The following is a 14,488-nucleotide window of genomic DNA, read 5'->3' as shown; positions in this document are numbered from 1 at the left end:
GCCCCAGTTATGCCGAAACCGTGTTCCCGATGTTTCATCGTGACCCGATCTCTCATGGAGATGTTATTCCTTGCGTGTGCAATTTTTGCTGTCCGTGTTGTGGGAAGACAAAGACGGTTGTTTGCAGTGTGGAAGCACCCGGCGCATGCTTTTATTTATTTATTTTCTGAGAACGTGTTAATTTCCTTTGAGCCATTGCCCGGGAGTTTTATTGGTGTCATTCCCCGGCTTTGTGCCTGTGTGTGGAGATCCTCTCGGAAAGAAAAAGATGGCCGTGATTACCCTCTTTCATGCCCTCTTTCCTTTGAAATGAGGTGTGCGCACATCTGTGTTAGTGTGTGGGGGCGTGTCCGTTCTCACGTTGCCCCGTGTCTATTAAAAAAACGATATTATCTATGTTGGCAGAATAATTCTTTAAAAAATATTAATTTTAAAATTAAAAAGGGGGGCATATACACAACACAGGGATGATGGGTCCGGCTCCGTCTGCGTCGATGTGCGCGATCATCCCGTCACCAGAAACCACTCGCACCAGACACTGTTGATCCTTGCAGACTGTGGAGCGAGTTGGAGAGACAGCGCCCGTCGTCTCCCCCCCCCCTCTTCAAGAGAGTCCTCTTCCAGTTGTTTGTACGACTCGTGCTGCACAGAGGACACGCTACAGATCAAGTTACTGTATATCGTTCCGTGTCAGTTTCTGATCCGACCCTCAACTAAACTTCGCCTGTCGGTTGCGATTTCAAGGGGCACTTGCACCAGTTTTCCCTCAAAGGGTTGACTTTGATCTGAGCACAATCCGAACGATTGTCACTCTATGATCAGGTTTGCTGTACAGAACGATCTCGCCACCGGGAATAGTAATGCTTGGCACTCTTCCCCACGTCTGTATTGCAATACTGCGAGCACCAGCCATGGCTGGCAGCCTCAATGACGCAACAAAAAAACTCTCCGTGATGCGTGGCTTCTGACGATGCAGAGCTCCCTATCAATTTGCCAGTCATGAGGGCAATCCCCGGTGCCGACCACTTACAGTACTTCTTTCATATGGCATTGTGAAAAGCAACAGTTTTTATTTTAAATGATCGTCATGAATGAATGCATAGGTTTCTTATCCAGTCCAATGATGTGGTTGATGCAGTGTGAATTTTAGCGATACCGCCAGGATGTGCATGGATGGAGCATTCATCGGTGATGTGCTTGATGGTTTGGACTTCTCCAGTCGTAGTTGGGTGTTTCGTTGAGCAGTGCTGATTTCTATTCTTGCATTCTTGCTTATATATATTTTCCACCTGTTGTATATATTCGGTCTGAAAAATTATAAAAATGTAAAAAATGAAATGAAATTTTTTAAAAACTGTAATGTTCCCGAAATTATGCTAATTTATTTAATCATGAAAATGTTGCATGTATGCTAATTAGGTAGGTGTAATTGTATTCAGTTATGCAAGTGTATGTAATTATGCTAATGAATTCAAATATTATCATTAGCTTCTGCTTTGTTGTCTAGGGTTGTATTATCACTGGTCAACAAAAAACACGTTTTTTTCTGGCCTGGACTTTTGCAGCTGTTCTAGACTAATTTCAGGGTGCTGATTCCAAATCTGATCTCAGATTTGCTCTATCACATCTGATTTTATGCTATCGGCATACCCCATTTTCATTGATTTTACCCGAAATTAACTGTCACATATGATTGCAAGTTGTTGCGAGTCAGTGACTGCTTTAGTGTTAAAATATGGTGCTGTATTTTTAGGATAGTGTGTTTATAATAAATTTATGTAGATATCCACATTTATTTAATATTTTTCTTATGCAGTTTTTATTGAAAATGCAATATTTGATATCTCAAAAACCTGATGTGATAGACACAAACTGATGTCAGATTTGGAATCAGCGCCCCAAAATTACCTTAAGACCATTGGAATACCTTATGCCAGAAAAAGTGTTGACCAGTGAATTATCAATCAGGATAATACAATGATTCTCACTTTAACTTTTACTGATTATGTCTTAGTGTGTTATATCAGGTCTCAAAATTCAGATCTCTCCGCAGGATATAGTTCTTATAATTAATATTATTATGCATGGACTTAGGAAGGCACCACTCAGACTCTTCTGTGTTAAGCAACTTTAATCTCTAAAAAACACGTAACATTCTAATATGTGAACTCTTATGCAAGGAATGCCAACACAGTACTCCTGGAGATGTCCTCATTGAACCGTACATTTAACCCTCAATAATTATGTTTGTCAAACTGGGTAACAGAACAATTGGCTCATTCTTCAGAATAAGGTGATCATACACAGCGACAGGAAATTAATGTGACAATATTCATACGAACAGTAATAAAGAAACATGTGCCTAAGCAAAGGTAGACCTCAATGAATTCATTTTTTAGATTATGCAATTAACGCAATGCCTTGGAACAATGGTGTGCGGTAGTGTGCTTGCTTGTCTAACAAATGTGCATTAATTGGCTAAGGGCTTTAATACATTCGCCGGCAAGATTATGTGATGAAAAGAAAGCTTTTAACACAATTGTATCCCTGTTTGTGTGTATTCGTTTTGGGCAGCGTTCCCCACAATTCCATCACGGGTTGGAAGTGTTTAACATTTTTTGCATCAGACTTGCAGTCGCTGTCAAAAAGGGGCGCTGTGGCCTTTGAAGTCGGGAAGTCGTGACCTACTGTGCAAGGGTGTGCTTGCTGTCACCATGTATTCCGTCCTCTCATCACGGGTTGGAAGTAAAAAAAAAAATATTATTTACAGTGAGGAAAAAAGTATTTGATCCCCTGCTGATTTTGTACGTTTGCCCACTGACAAAGAAATGATCAGTCTATAATTTTAATGGTAGGTTAATTTGGAGAGACAGAATAGCAACAAAATCCAGAAAAACGCATGTCAAAAATGTTATAAATTGATATAGATACAGTAATCCCTCGCCACTTCGTGGTTCAAGTTTCGCGGCCTCAGTGCATCGCGGATTTTTCAAAAATATTCATCGAAAAAAATTCAAAAATACCGCCATACCGGCAGCCGTATTGCGGAAAGCAGCGTTGTTTCATCGTGATGCGCGAGAGAAACAGTTTCCCAGGATGCCAGACAAAGAGAGAAACTCTCTCAGAGGCTTTGTACATACCCACGGGCACTCAGACAAGGCATGTGATTGGTTCCCGGCGCGAGATCGACGAATGAGAGCACGGGTGGATGTATCCCGTGAGCTGGTTGACTGCGCATCATCGTTGTCATTGTCGTCGTCGTCATTACTGGAGTCAAGTCTCAAGATATTACTGTCATTGGTGAGTGTAGAACACCATAATACGTATCGTATGAGAGAGAGAGTGAATGTATAATATTAAGGTTTTATAATTAAATAGATTTAAGTAAAATATATATATAAAGTATAAATATACATATTTTAAACATTCTGGTACCCACACACACATATACGGAAATTCCTAGGGGGCCAATCCTACTTCGCGGATTTTCACCTATCGCGAGGGGTTCCGGTCGCCATTAACCGCGATAAACGAGGGATTACTGTATACCCAACCCACAGGTCTGCAAATACTGCCCCCTCTTACTCTGCAGGTTGAACCTAAGAATTGAGTGTTCAACTTCACATTCTTTCATTAAAGGCCTGTGACAAAGGTGAATCTACTGGGGCTTCATTGTCTCAAGCTTACACATCTACCGGGTCTTCATTTGACTTTGTTTTGTCTAAGAAGTCCACCCACACCTCCACTTCCACAAATTCCTGGGAGGTTCCTCGCTCTGCCTCACAGTCAGAATTCTCCTCCTGCTTCACGTTGCCTCCATCGATGTGAAGGTCCGATTTTGGAGTTGAATCTTCATCTTCACATTTTACCTTCACATCTTCGCTCTTCACCATCACATCTTCACATTTTCCCTTCACTTCTTCGCTCTCCACTATTGCCTCTTCACATTTCACCTTGATACATTTCATAGTGTCCAAGCTGGAATGTACTTCTGGTTCTTTTTTCAGGAGGGTTGGGCTCATTGCAGCACTTTGACTTTCACAAGTAGATTTCAGACTACACTCCTTGGGGATCTTCTGATGCCTGTGTGTTCTCTGGTGTCGATGAAGAACTGATGACTGTGCAAATGCCTTCTCACAGACAATGCACTTGAAGGGTTTCTCTCCTGTGTGTTCTCTGGTGGATCTGAAGACGTGATGACCATGCAAATGCCTTCTTACAGACAGTGCACTTGAAGGGTTTCTCTCCCGTGTGCGTTCTCTGGTGTTTATTAAGATGTGATGAATCTGCAAAGGGCTTCCCGCACAGAGTGCACTTGAAGGGTTTCTCTCCTGTGTGTGTTCCCTGGTGTATTTTAAGATTTGATTCATCTAAAAATGCCTTTCCACACACACTGCACTTGAAGGGTTTCTCTCCTGTGTGTGTTCTCTGGTGCCTTTGAAGATATGATGACCGTGTGAACGCCTTTCCGCACACAGTGCACTTGAAGGGATTCTCTCCTGTGTGTGTTCTCTGGTGCCGTTTAAGATGAGATGAACCTGAAAATACCTTCCCACACAAACTGGACTTAAAACGTTTTTCTCCCGTGTGTGTTCTCTGGTGGATCTGAAAACTTGATGACCATGCAAATGCTTTTTCACAGACAGTGCACTTGAAGGGTTTCTCTCCTGTGTGTGTTCTCTGGTGAATCTGAAGACCTGATGACCATGCAAATGCCTTTTCACAGACAGTGCACTTGAAGGGTTTCTCTCCTGTGTGCGTTCTCTGGTGTTTTTTAAGATGTGATGAATCTGCAAAGAGCTTCCTGCACAGAGTGCACCTGAAGCGTTTCTCTCCTGTGTGTGTTCTCTGGTGTTTTTTAAAACAAAATGAACTTGAAAATGTCTTCTCACACAAACTGCACTTGAAATGTTTCTCTCCCGTGTGTGTTCTCTGGTGGATCTTCAGATCAGATGAACTTGAAAATTCCTTCCCACACACACTGCTCTTGAAAGGTGTCTCTCCTGTGTGTATTTTCTGATGTCTTTTAAGAACAGATGAATCTGAAAATGCCTTCTCACACACAGTGCACTTGAAATGTTTCTCTCCTGTGTGTGTTCTATGGTGTTTTCTAAGATTTGATGACTGTGCAAATGCCTTCTCACACACTGCACTTGACGGGTTTCTCTCCTGTGTGTGTTCTCTGGTGGATCTGAAGAACTGATGAATCTGCAAATGCCTTCTCACAGACTGTGCACTTGAAAGGTTTCTCTCTCGTGTGTGTTCTCTGGTGTGTTTTAAGGGCGAATGAATGTGAAAAGTCCTTCCCACACACATTACACCTGAAGGGTTTCTCTCCCGTGTGTGTTCTCTGGTGTTTTTTAAGAACAGATGAATCTGAAAATGCCTTCCCACACACACTACATATGAAGGGTTTCTCTCCAGTGTGTGTTCTCCGGTGTTTTTCAAGAACTGATGACCATGCAAATGCCTTCTCACACACAGTGCACTTGAAGGGTCCATCTCCTGTATGTTTTCTCTGGTGCTTATGCAGAATTGATGACCGTGAAAACGCCTTCCCACACACAGTGCACCCGAAGGGTTTCTCTCCTGTGTGTGTTCTCTGGTGTATTATAAGATATGATGACTCTGTAAATGCCTTCTCACACATAGTGCACTTGAAGAGTTTCTCTCCTGTGTGCGTTCTCTGGTGTTTTTAAAGATATGATGACACTGTAAATGCCTTCTCACACACAGTGCACTTGAAGGGTTTCTCTCCTGTTTGAGTTATCTGGTGCCGTGTTACACTTCCAGTACAATCCATGCTGTTTGCATCCTGGTCCTATTGTCTTTTTGTACCGGGCTGCGCTGAGTGCCTTTGCTCCATCACACCAAATCTGATGAAGCGTAAAAAGCGTCAGCTGCAGACAGAAAAAATATCCACACCATCTATGTCAGTATCGAGGCACAGAGGAATATATATATATACATAGTCACACATGACTTACACGTCTATATTTATTCATATATTCAAGATATTCCCCAATCCATCACACGGGCTGTTAAGGCACACAATGAGAGGGCAAATGGTTATAAATATGCCTGGAGGCCCTAGTATCTTCAAAATAAATATTAACCCAAAACACCAAACAGACAATTTCGGCTGCCTGGCTACAAAAGCAATATTTATTATAGTAAAATTCAGCTAACATAGCAAAGGCTGTTGAAAATATTACTATTTGTATTACGCAGGAATGCATAAATTAATGTTCAATCACAACTTGGGGTGTGAAGCCTGGCTCAGATTTGCTTGAATGCTTGGATGAACAGATCTAACTTTAGCAGCATATATGCTGTGTTGATTTCCTGACTGTTTCCATTCTTACAAAAAGTTCCAGAGGAAAACTAAAATAAGCTATTGTTTTGATTTAACCTCCATGTTCAATAGTTAATATACTTTACTGCAAATACAAACTTGACACTGTCACACACTGGCATTGTAAAAAGGTGGTGGTGTCCAGAACCATGCCTGGCCACCTTGATCTGCTCAGTATTAATGCTTCCTCACTTCATCATGTAATTAATTTAAGATCAATCAACATAGCAGAGGACCACAATAAGTTCAGCTTTCACTTATCAATCGTGTTTGCTGTCGGCGATAGTCAAACTAATTGTTGAATTCATAATGCAGTGAAATAACTGCGCCACAGCTCCCCACAAAGATAAACTCTTAAATACACATTTCACATGGATCATTACATCTTACCTATACAAGTCAGTTTTTGTTTGTTTTTCTGTCCATCTGTCTGTATACGAAACTTGTGACGGATTTGACTCACGAACCGTGGAGTTTTGTTTAAAAAAAAGTACCCGTGTACCATGCGATAAGCCCCGTGGTGAGCCAGCGCTAATCGTATTTTGCGTCCGTGAACGTTAAAGTAGTTAAATTAACAATTTAGTATAAGAATAGGTTTTCCCATTTTTTTCTGGCAACAAAACGGGTGTTAAGATGTTCAAACACCAAACTTAAACCTTTTTCAAGGAATCATTTCTGCATAAACACGATATATATTTATGGTTAAAATGCAAAAAAAACATGCTCTGATAGTATGTGCATTGTCATAATAATAGGGTTGTTCCCCTTTTATCTGGCAACAAAACCGAAACCTTTTTACAAGGAGTCATGTCTGCATTAACCACAATACTTGCAGTCAAAATGCAAAAAAAAAACACTGATAATATATGCATTGTCCTTGAAACTGATTGGTCCACACCAGAGACAGCTTTCTTTAGAGCCTCGTCTCAATTGGAAGACCAGATGACGCCAAAAGGCGTACAGCTCAAAGACAATGCACTATCAAAGTAATGAGGGCTCAGGGTAAGCATCTACATCATTAGACCTCCTTTGCCAGTACCAAAATATAATAATAGGGTTGTTCCCCTTTTTTTCTGGCAACAAAACTGAAACCATTTTACAAGGTGTCATGTCTGCATTAACCACAATATTTGCAGTCAAAATGCTAAAAAGAAATCACGGATACTATATGCATTGTCCTTGAAACTGATTGGTCTACACCAGAGACAGCTTTCTTTCGATCCTAGTCTCAAACAGTGTTAGACCAGAGGACGCCAAAAGGTGAAGGAGGTCCCATGGTATAACAATTTAGTACTATTAATGATTATATTACTACGCTGAGCGCTCGCCAAAGCACACACCTGCGCATGCGCGAGGCCGGGGCCCCTGCATGGGACTAGGCCTTACCACGGCACTGTTAAGTACTATATTCTTGGTTCTTTCGGTACAGTCACGTAGATAGAAAAATCTTAATCAAAAAAGAAGTTAATTAAAATCGAAATAGTAAAAATAAAAAGAAACACTAATGTAGGCCTGGTTCTTAATCGGAGTTAAGTGTACTGGCAGTCTATATTGTAGACTATGTTTAGGGACAGCCTAGCTCTAATCTCAGAGAGAATAAGATTGCTCCGATTTTAACTTGATAATTTAGACAAGACTCTCTTACAATCACACTTAGCATTAACAGATAAAATGTCCACATCTGATTGGGACCATGTAGATAACATGACAGTTTCTTCAGCTACTTTAATGCAAACTAAACGTAAAGTTAACTTGATTGCTAAATTCAATCTCCTGTCAAAATGAAGCCCAAGCCACACATTAAAAAGTCAGATGTTAACAAGATTTGTATAAATCAGAGTAACAGCCCAATTTCTGACAGCCTAAAATCGGTACTAGCTAAAGGGTTGAATTTCACAGTCTCCCCTAAACACATCCCAGTGTGTGACATCATTGCCCAGGTCGACATAGCCCTCAAAGGTTTGGGACACATCCCGGCAGACGATGCAAGATTTGAAATCGCTGCTATCCTCAAAGACGCTAAGAAACCCTTTAGCAACATCAGCAAGGACGAGCGTTTTGAACTCGCTCAATTAAAAAAGAGAGGTGACATTGTTATCCTCTCAGCCGACAAAGGCAATACCACTGTCATCCTGGATAAAACCACTTACAACAACACAATTCAGGACCTTCTTAATGATGGCAGCTATACCAAAATCAAGAGATCCCACCAACTGCCTAGCCACGAAAACCAACAATATCATCACTAATCCGACTTCTCTAATCAAACCGACCAAGCAGCTCTCTCTAAAACCTTCGGCTGCTAGACCACCCAGATTTGATGGCCTTACAAAAATCCACAAAGTATCGTCTTCACCATTAACTCACCCACCCACAAACTGCCCCGATTTCTGTCTGAGACCCTGCTTCCTTTCATGGGCACGACCACCTTAGCTGTATTTAACTCAGCTCACTTGGTTTCACTAATCAAGGACATCTCACTGTCTCCCGATGATTTGCTTGCCAGTTTCGATGTAGACTCCCTGTTCACCAAGGTACCTGTACCTGACACCATTGCAATCATTGAAGACTTGGTCCAACAGTGACTGAATCCAGATGTACCAACTTTGGTAAGGCACTGCCTTACCAACACTTACTTCACCTGGAATGGTACATTCGACAAACTAAATGAGGGTACCCCAATGGGTTCTCCCTTACTACTACAGCCAGGACACACTGCTTTAGAGTTAGTATAGCTACTAATACAGCCAGTACACACTGCTATAGAGTTAGTCTAGCTACTACTACAGCCAGTACACGCTGCTAAAAAGTATAGTAGCTATACTAACTCTATAGCAGTGTGTACTGGCCGTAGTAGTAGCCATATTAACGCTCAACCACATCAATTCCAAACACCCATCTATCAAATTCACCATAGAAGTGGAAAATGATGGCAAGCTACCATTCCTGGATGTTGTGATCGAGAAGAGACCTGGTGGTTCGTTGGGACACTGTATACAGGAAAGCCATCCACATGGATGCCTATCTAAAGCCTGACTCCCACCACCGTCCAGCCCAGAAGAATTCCCTCATCAAAACACTACACCATAGTGCCCGGCCCGTTGCATCTCCGACCAGCGCCACCTAGCTAGTGAGCTGGAGCACGTACACCAAGCCCTCAGGATGAATGGATATTCTGACACTACAATCCGCAAAGCTGTCTCCCCAGCCATGGGGAGACAACGATCTTAGGATCCAATCAAAACCATCACTTTGCCATACATAGCAGGGGTTACCAAAAATATTTCCAAAAATCGTAAACCAACACAAGATCAAGGTTTGTTTCAAAACAGTACACAAAATCCGTGATTTGATCCCATCTAGTAGTAGGTTTTTACCCTTTTAAACTGGTACAAAACTGACACCTTTATACAAGGCATCATGTTTGCAATAACCACAACACAAGTAGTCAAAAATGCAAACAAAAAGAAGCAACTCTGATGATAATAATATGCACTGTCCTTGAAGTTGATTGGTCCATACCCGAGACGGCTTTCTTTAGAGCCTAGTCCCCATTGGTGTTGGACCAGATGACACCAATACTCTGATATTGCACTGCGTTTGAGTTGTACGCCTTCTGGTGTCATCTGGTCCAACACCAATGGGGACTAGGCTCTAAAGAAAGCCGTCTCGGGTGTGGACCAATCAACTTCAAGGACAGTGCATATTATTATCATTATCAGAGTTGCTTCTTTTTGTTTGCATTTTTGACTACTTGTGTTGTGGTTATTGCAAACATGATGCCTTGTATAAAGGTGTCAGTTTTGTACCAGTTTAAAAGGGTAAAAACCTACTACTATATTTTGCCACTGGTAAAAGAGATCTCATAGTGTAAATTGATCCCATCTGTGAAGGATGTGATTCCTGACATGCAATACTCTCGTGTCTACAAACTAAGTTGTGGCTGCGGCAGCAGTTACATTGGGGAAACGAAACGACATGTCTCGGACCGTGTTCGTGAACACAAGGCAGATCTGAAACACGGTAGGATCAATACCTCTGCCATTGCTGATCATTGTTTTAACGCTGTGGGCTCACACGAAATCGATTTTTCCAAGACGAAGGTACTCTGCAAACCCACCGGCCATCATCAAAGATTTGTTCATGAAGCCATCTAGATATATAAACACAGACACAACTTCAACTGAGAAGATGGGTACAAACTGAGCAATCATTGGAAGGACGTTATTCGCCAAGTAAAGTCTTAACTGACTGTGATGTTTCCATCCTACCTGCCTATGTGAGTTGTTATTTCCGACTCTGTCTCTCTCTCTCTCTCTGTGTCTCTCTCTCACCATGTGTACCTCTTGCTCTTAAGGGTTTTTTGTTCCTGTTGCCGGGCTCTCTGACAATGACATGCTAATCTTCTCATTGGCACACCCCCGGTGGCTGGGCCGTCTCACATTGACATGCTAGTCTCTCACATTTACATTTATGTACAAATTCCTTCTCTAGCTCCGCCCACTTATCCTTGGGTTGGGCCCACCAAAATCCTATGTAAACTCTTGTTGCAGCAGCTCTTTCTCCTACGTCAGCAGTCGTCCTGCTGTTTGTTTCACACCTGATGACAGTTGCTTGAGTTGTGATCGAAACGTCGTGATCTATTATTTTTTCTACCTACGTGAATTTACCGAAAGAACCAAAGAGTATGGATTCCTGCAGTCACGAAAGCTTAAAATCAAGATTAGACTATAGCAATGGTTATTAAGTTGGTTGAGTGTACTGGCAGTCTATAATGTCGCCTGGTTCTTAACCTCGGTGAGTGTACTGGCAGTCTATAATGTAGACTGTAGCAATGGTTATTAAGCTGGGTGAGTGTACTGGCAGTCTATAATGTAGACTAGCATCATTCTTAACCTTGGTGAGCGTACTGGCAGTCGATAATGTAGACTGTAGCCTGGTTCCTAACCTCGGTGAGTGTACTGGCACTCTATAATGTAGTCTGTAGCCTGCTCATTAAGTTTGGTGAGTGTACTGGCAGTCTATAATGTGGATTGTAGCAATGGTTAAGCTGGGTGAGTGTACTGGCAGTCTATAATGTGGACTGTAGCCTGGTTCTTAACCTCGATTAGTGCACTGGCAGTCCATAATGTAGACTGTAGCAATGGTTATTAAGCTGGGTGAGTGTACTGGCAGTCTATAATGTAGACTAGCATTATTCTTAACCTCGGTGAGTGTACTGGCACTCTATAATGTAGGCTGTAGCCTGCTTATTAAGTTTGGTGAGTGTACTGGCAGTCTATAATGTAGACTGTAGCAATGGTTATTCAGCTGAGCGAGTGTACTGGCAGTCTATAGACTTATTCTTAGTTATTAATAACCATTTCTATAGTCTACATCATAGACTGCCAGTACACTCACAAAACTTAATAACCAGGCTACAGTTTACATTAATGGTTATTTTTATTCACGTTATTATTCACTTTATTTGTATTCTTATTTTTCTATCTACATGACTCAACGAAAGAAACAAAGATTACTATTATAGAGTTAGTATAGCTACTACTACAGCCAGTACACACTTCTATAGAGTTAGTATAGACACTACTACAGCCAGTACACACTGCTATGAAGTTAGAATAGCTACGACTACAGCCAGTACACACTGCTATATAGTATAGCTACTACTACAGCCAGCACACACTGATATGGAGTTTGTATATCTACTACAACAGCCAGTACACACTGCTATATAGTATAGCTACGACTACAGCCAGTACACACTGCTATAGAGTTAGTATAGCTACACAAAGTGTAGTATAGCTATACTTTGTTGTGGGCAGGTCGCTTCTGAAAACAAGAGCGGTATAGCAGCTGAAGTGGGCTTGACCTGGTAAGATAAAAAAAACTGTAGAAATATTTAAAAGAAACAAAGTTTCAAAGTAGTGAGCCAGATGAAGACAAATTAAACTTAAGCAGAGAATTAAAGCAAATCCAATCAGGCGAGGGCAGGAGGCAAGGCCCCGCATGGGTAGGCCCCGCGTTGTAATGTTCCAACCTGGACATCGATTCCATCCTCGCTGCTACTCAATTGATATCCCTACGAGAGGAGCGAGGCTCTACCTGGGTAAACAACAACAACAACCACCACGACAACAACAACCACGATGTGAACTTCTCACCTCGGATCTCAGTGAGCGCGCGCGATGATCGGCAGCTTCCTGGTGTCTCGTGACGTCACGCGGCAGCACGAGGTGACATGACGTCACTAGCGGAGTACACCTCCCCATCACGCCGATGAGGTAATGCAGTGGTGACGTCAGAGAGCGGGGTTAGAGTTTAAGTTCATTAAGATCCCTATTCCATTGATCCCTCTAGTGAACATTTACACTTTGGGTGCATGAGCTCAACAACGTGAACATTGTGTGTACAAACTGTGTATACAGTGTGTGTGTGTACAAACTGTGTAAACGGTGTGTGGGGCCGTCCATAAATGACGTCACGCAACTGTGGAGGGGACGGTCAGACATTTGTGACGATTTGTGACGATGGGGGGGGTGTGATAAATGTGACGTCACATAAAAATGCTCAACTTAAATATAGACAACACGTTCGACTTAATTAAATAGACTTTTTAGTAAATGTTTTCTATTACAACATCAGAGTGTAGCGCCACATTAAATACGCACTACAATGATAATAGTTTAAAGCGATTTGAAGCATGTTTTTTGGGGGGAGGGTGAGCAGAGCTTTGTGACGTCATATTTGAGGGGGGGGTCTGACTTTTTGTGACGTCGTGTGACGAAGGGGGGGGGGGTCACAATCGTCCAAAATCGCGTGACGTCATTTATGGACGGCCTCTGTATACAAACTGTGTACACACACACTGTGCGCGCGCGCACACAATGTGTGTGTACACTGTTGGCACAGTAGGGGGCACAGGTGGTGCATCGGCCAGTCATCTCAGTTGAACCATGGCACCTGAGTCTGCCCTGTGACTTCCTGCCGGCGGGAGTTCGACACTTGACCTGGCCTTAACGTGCACATAGCCTGGCGCAAGCGCCATGGTGACATCACCACCACGTATTGGCGAATTACATTAATTGTTTTTGTTAGTGTGTTTGTGTATACAGTGTATGTGCAGACTGTGTGTACGCTGTATATACATTGTGTGTACACAATACGTCTACCCTGCGTATGTGGACAGTGTGTGGGTGGTCCGAATCAGTCGGGCGGCATTATCTTTTCATCAGCTCTGCAATGCTGTGTGGAAGCTACCTGGCCTGTCGCTCTGCATGAAGCTTTGGGTCTTCTCGGCAACAGTCATGCCCTCCGTTCTCTAGGCATGTGAAACGTGGACCCCCTCTAAATGGAACATCTGCGCTGGTTAGAAACACTGGCTGGCATGCCTACACTCAGATTGAGGGAAGCCAAGTGGTAGAGCATTCTCTATTTATTGCAGAGGTTCAAGGTTCAAATCCGACAGGCACCCCTGGCTACTCCAGTAACATAAACCAAAATATGCACCGTCTGCTTAAAGAGTGGATGTAAAACATACTATTCGGTCATTCAAAACACATAGGTCTTTGCATGTTGGTGTCATTGTCAAAATTTTGGAAATTCCAAAATATTATCCAGAAATTGCACAACTGAAATTACACATCAATTATCGCCCCTGACTGACAGACTCATGCCCACATGCAGACTGGTGCTGGGCCACCTTATGCCACACAGAGGCAGCTGCCACTTAGGGGTGCTCTTCGAGTGTTTGTGATGAGATATGATACAAAACTCCGAATTGCTGAGGCAATTAAGCAAGTTTAATGCGTAGGCTTTCGCGACCAATATCATCTATAAGATTTTTTTTGGGTTAGATCGCGTAAATATAAATGTGCTCTCTCTAGTCGTCTAGCCTAGCCTAAACACAATTCTGACCGTGTAACACCAATGGCGCTGACCGAGACAGCCAACAACTATCCGGCCGTGCAATATCTAGCGAAGACGGCATTGACGAAGGTGGCGAAGATGACAGCCACGACGAGATGAGCCCACTCCCAAAACTGACAGCCATGAGCTCCCACTCTCAGCTGCTTTTATGCTACCCAGTAGGGCCTGACTCCGCCCTGGCTGCGCTTCCCTTCTCGAACCCACTAG

General features: G+C 42.6%; 2 protein-coding genes across 4 annotated transcripts in view; both read right to left on the bottom strand.

The window, feature by feature from the left end:
• The window catches only part of LOC144953546 (uncharacterized), a 253,823-nt gene that overhangs the window by 183,274 nt on the left and 56,061 nt on the right, over positions 1 to 14,488 (bottom strand). The window lies entirely within an intron of this gene.
• LOC144953556 (uncharacterized) lies at positions 4,135 to 12,593 on the bottom strand. 3 transcript variants are annotated; one of them, XM_078884121.1, is made up of 3 exons: positions 12,517 to 12,593; positions 5,544 to 5,900; positions 4,135 to 4,957 (listed from the first exon to the last, which is right to left on the bottom strand). In XM_078884121.1, the coding sequence occupies exons 2-3, from the start codon at positions 5,648 to 5,650 to the stop codon at positions 4,135 to 4,137; spliced, it is 930 nt and encodes a 309-aa protein (XP_078740247.1). In that variant the 5' UTR covers positions 5,651 to 5,900; positions 12,517 to 12,593. The 3 variants fall into 3 exon arrangements, with proteins under 3 accessions (XP_078740247.1, XP_078740244.1, XP_078740246.1); XM_078884118.1 differs by having other exon boundaries at positions 4,135 to 5,900; XM_078884120.1 differs by having other exon boundaries at positions 4,135 to 5,876; positions 12,517 to 12,531.

Source organism: Lampetra fluviatilis, chromosome 78 (genome assembly GCF_964198595.1).
Source record: "Lampetra fluviatilis chromosome 78, kcLamFluv1.1, whole genome shotgun sequence".
NCBI classification, from domain to species: Eukaryota; Metazoa; Chordata; class Hyperoartia; order Petromyzontiformes; family Petromyzontidae; genus Lampetra; species Lampetra fluviatilis.
The sequence above is the reverse complement of the archived record's forward strand: the minus strand, read 5'-3'. Positions and strand labels throughout refer to the sequence as shown.

Coding starts and splice junctions, on each gene's coding strand:
- LOC144953556 (XM_078884118.1), bottom strand. CDS start 5,502: ATGGACCCTTCAAGTGCACTGTGTGTGAGAAGGCATTTGCATGGTCAT.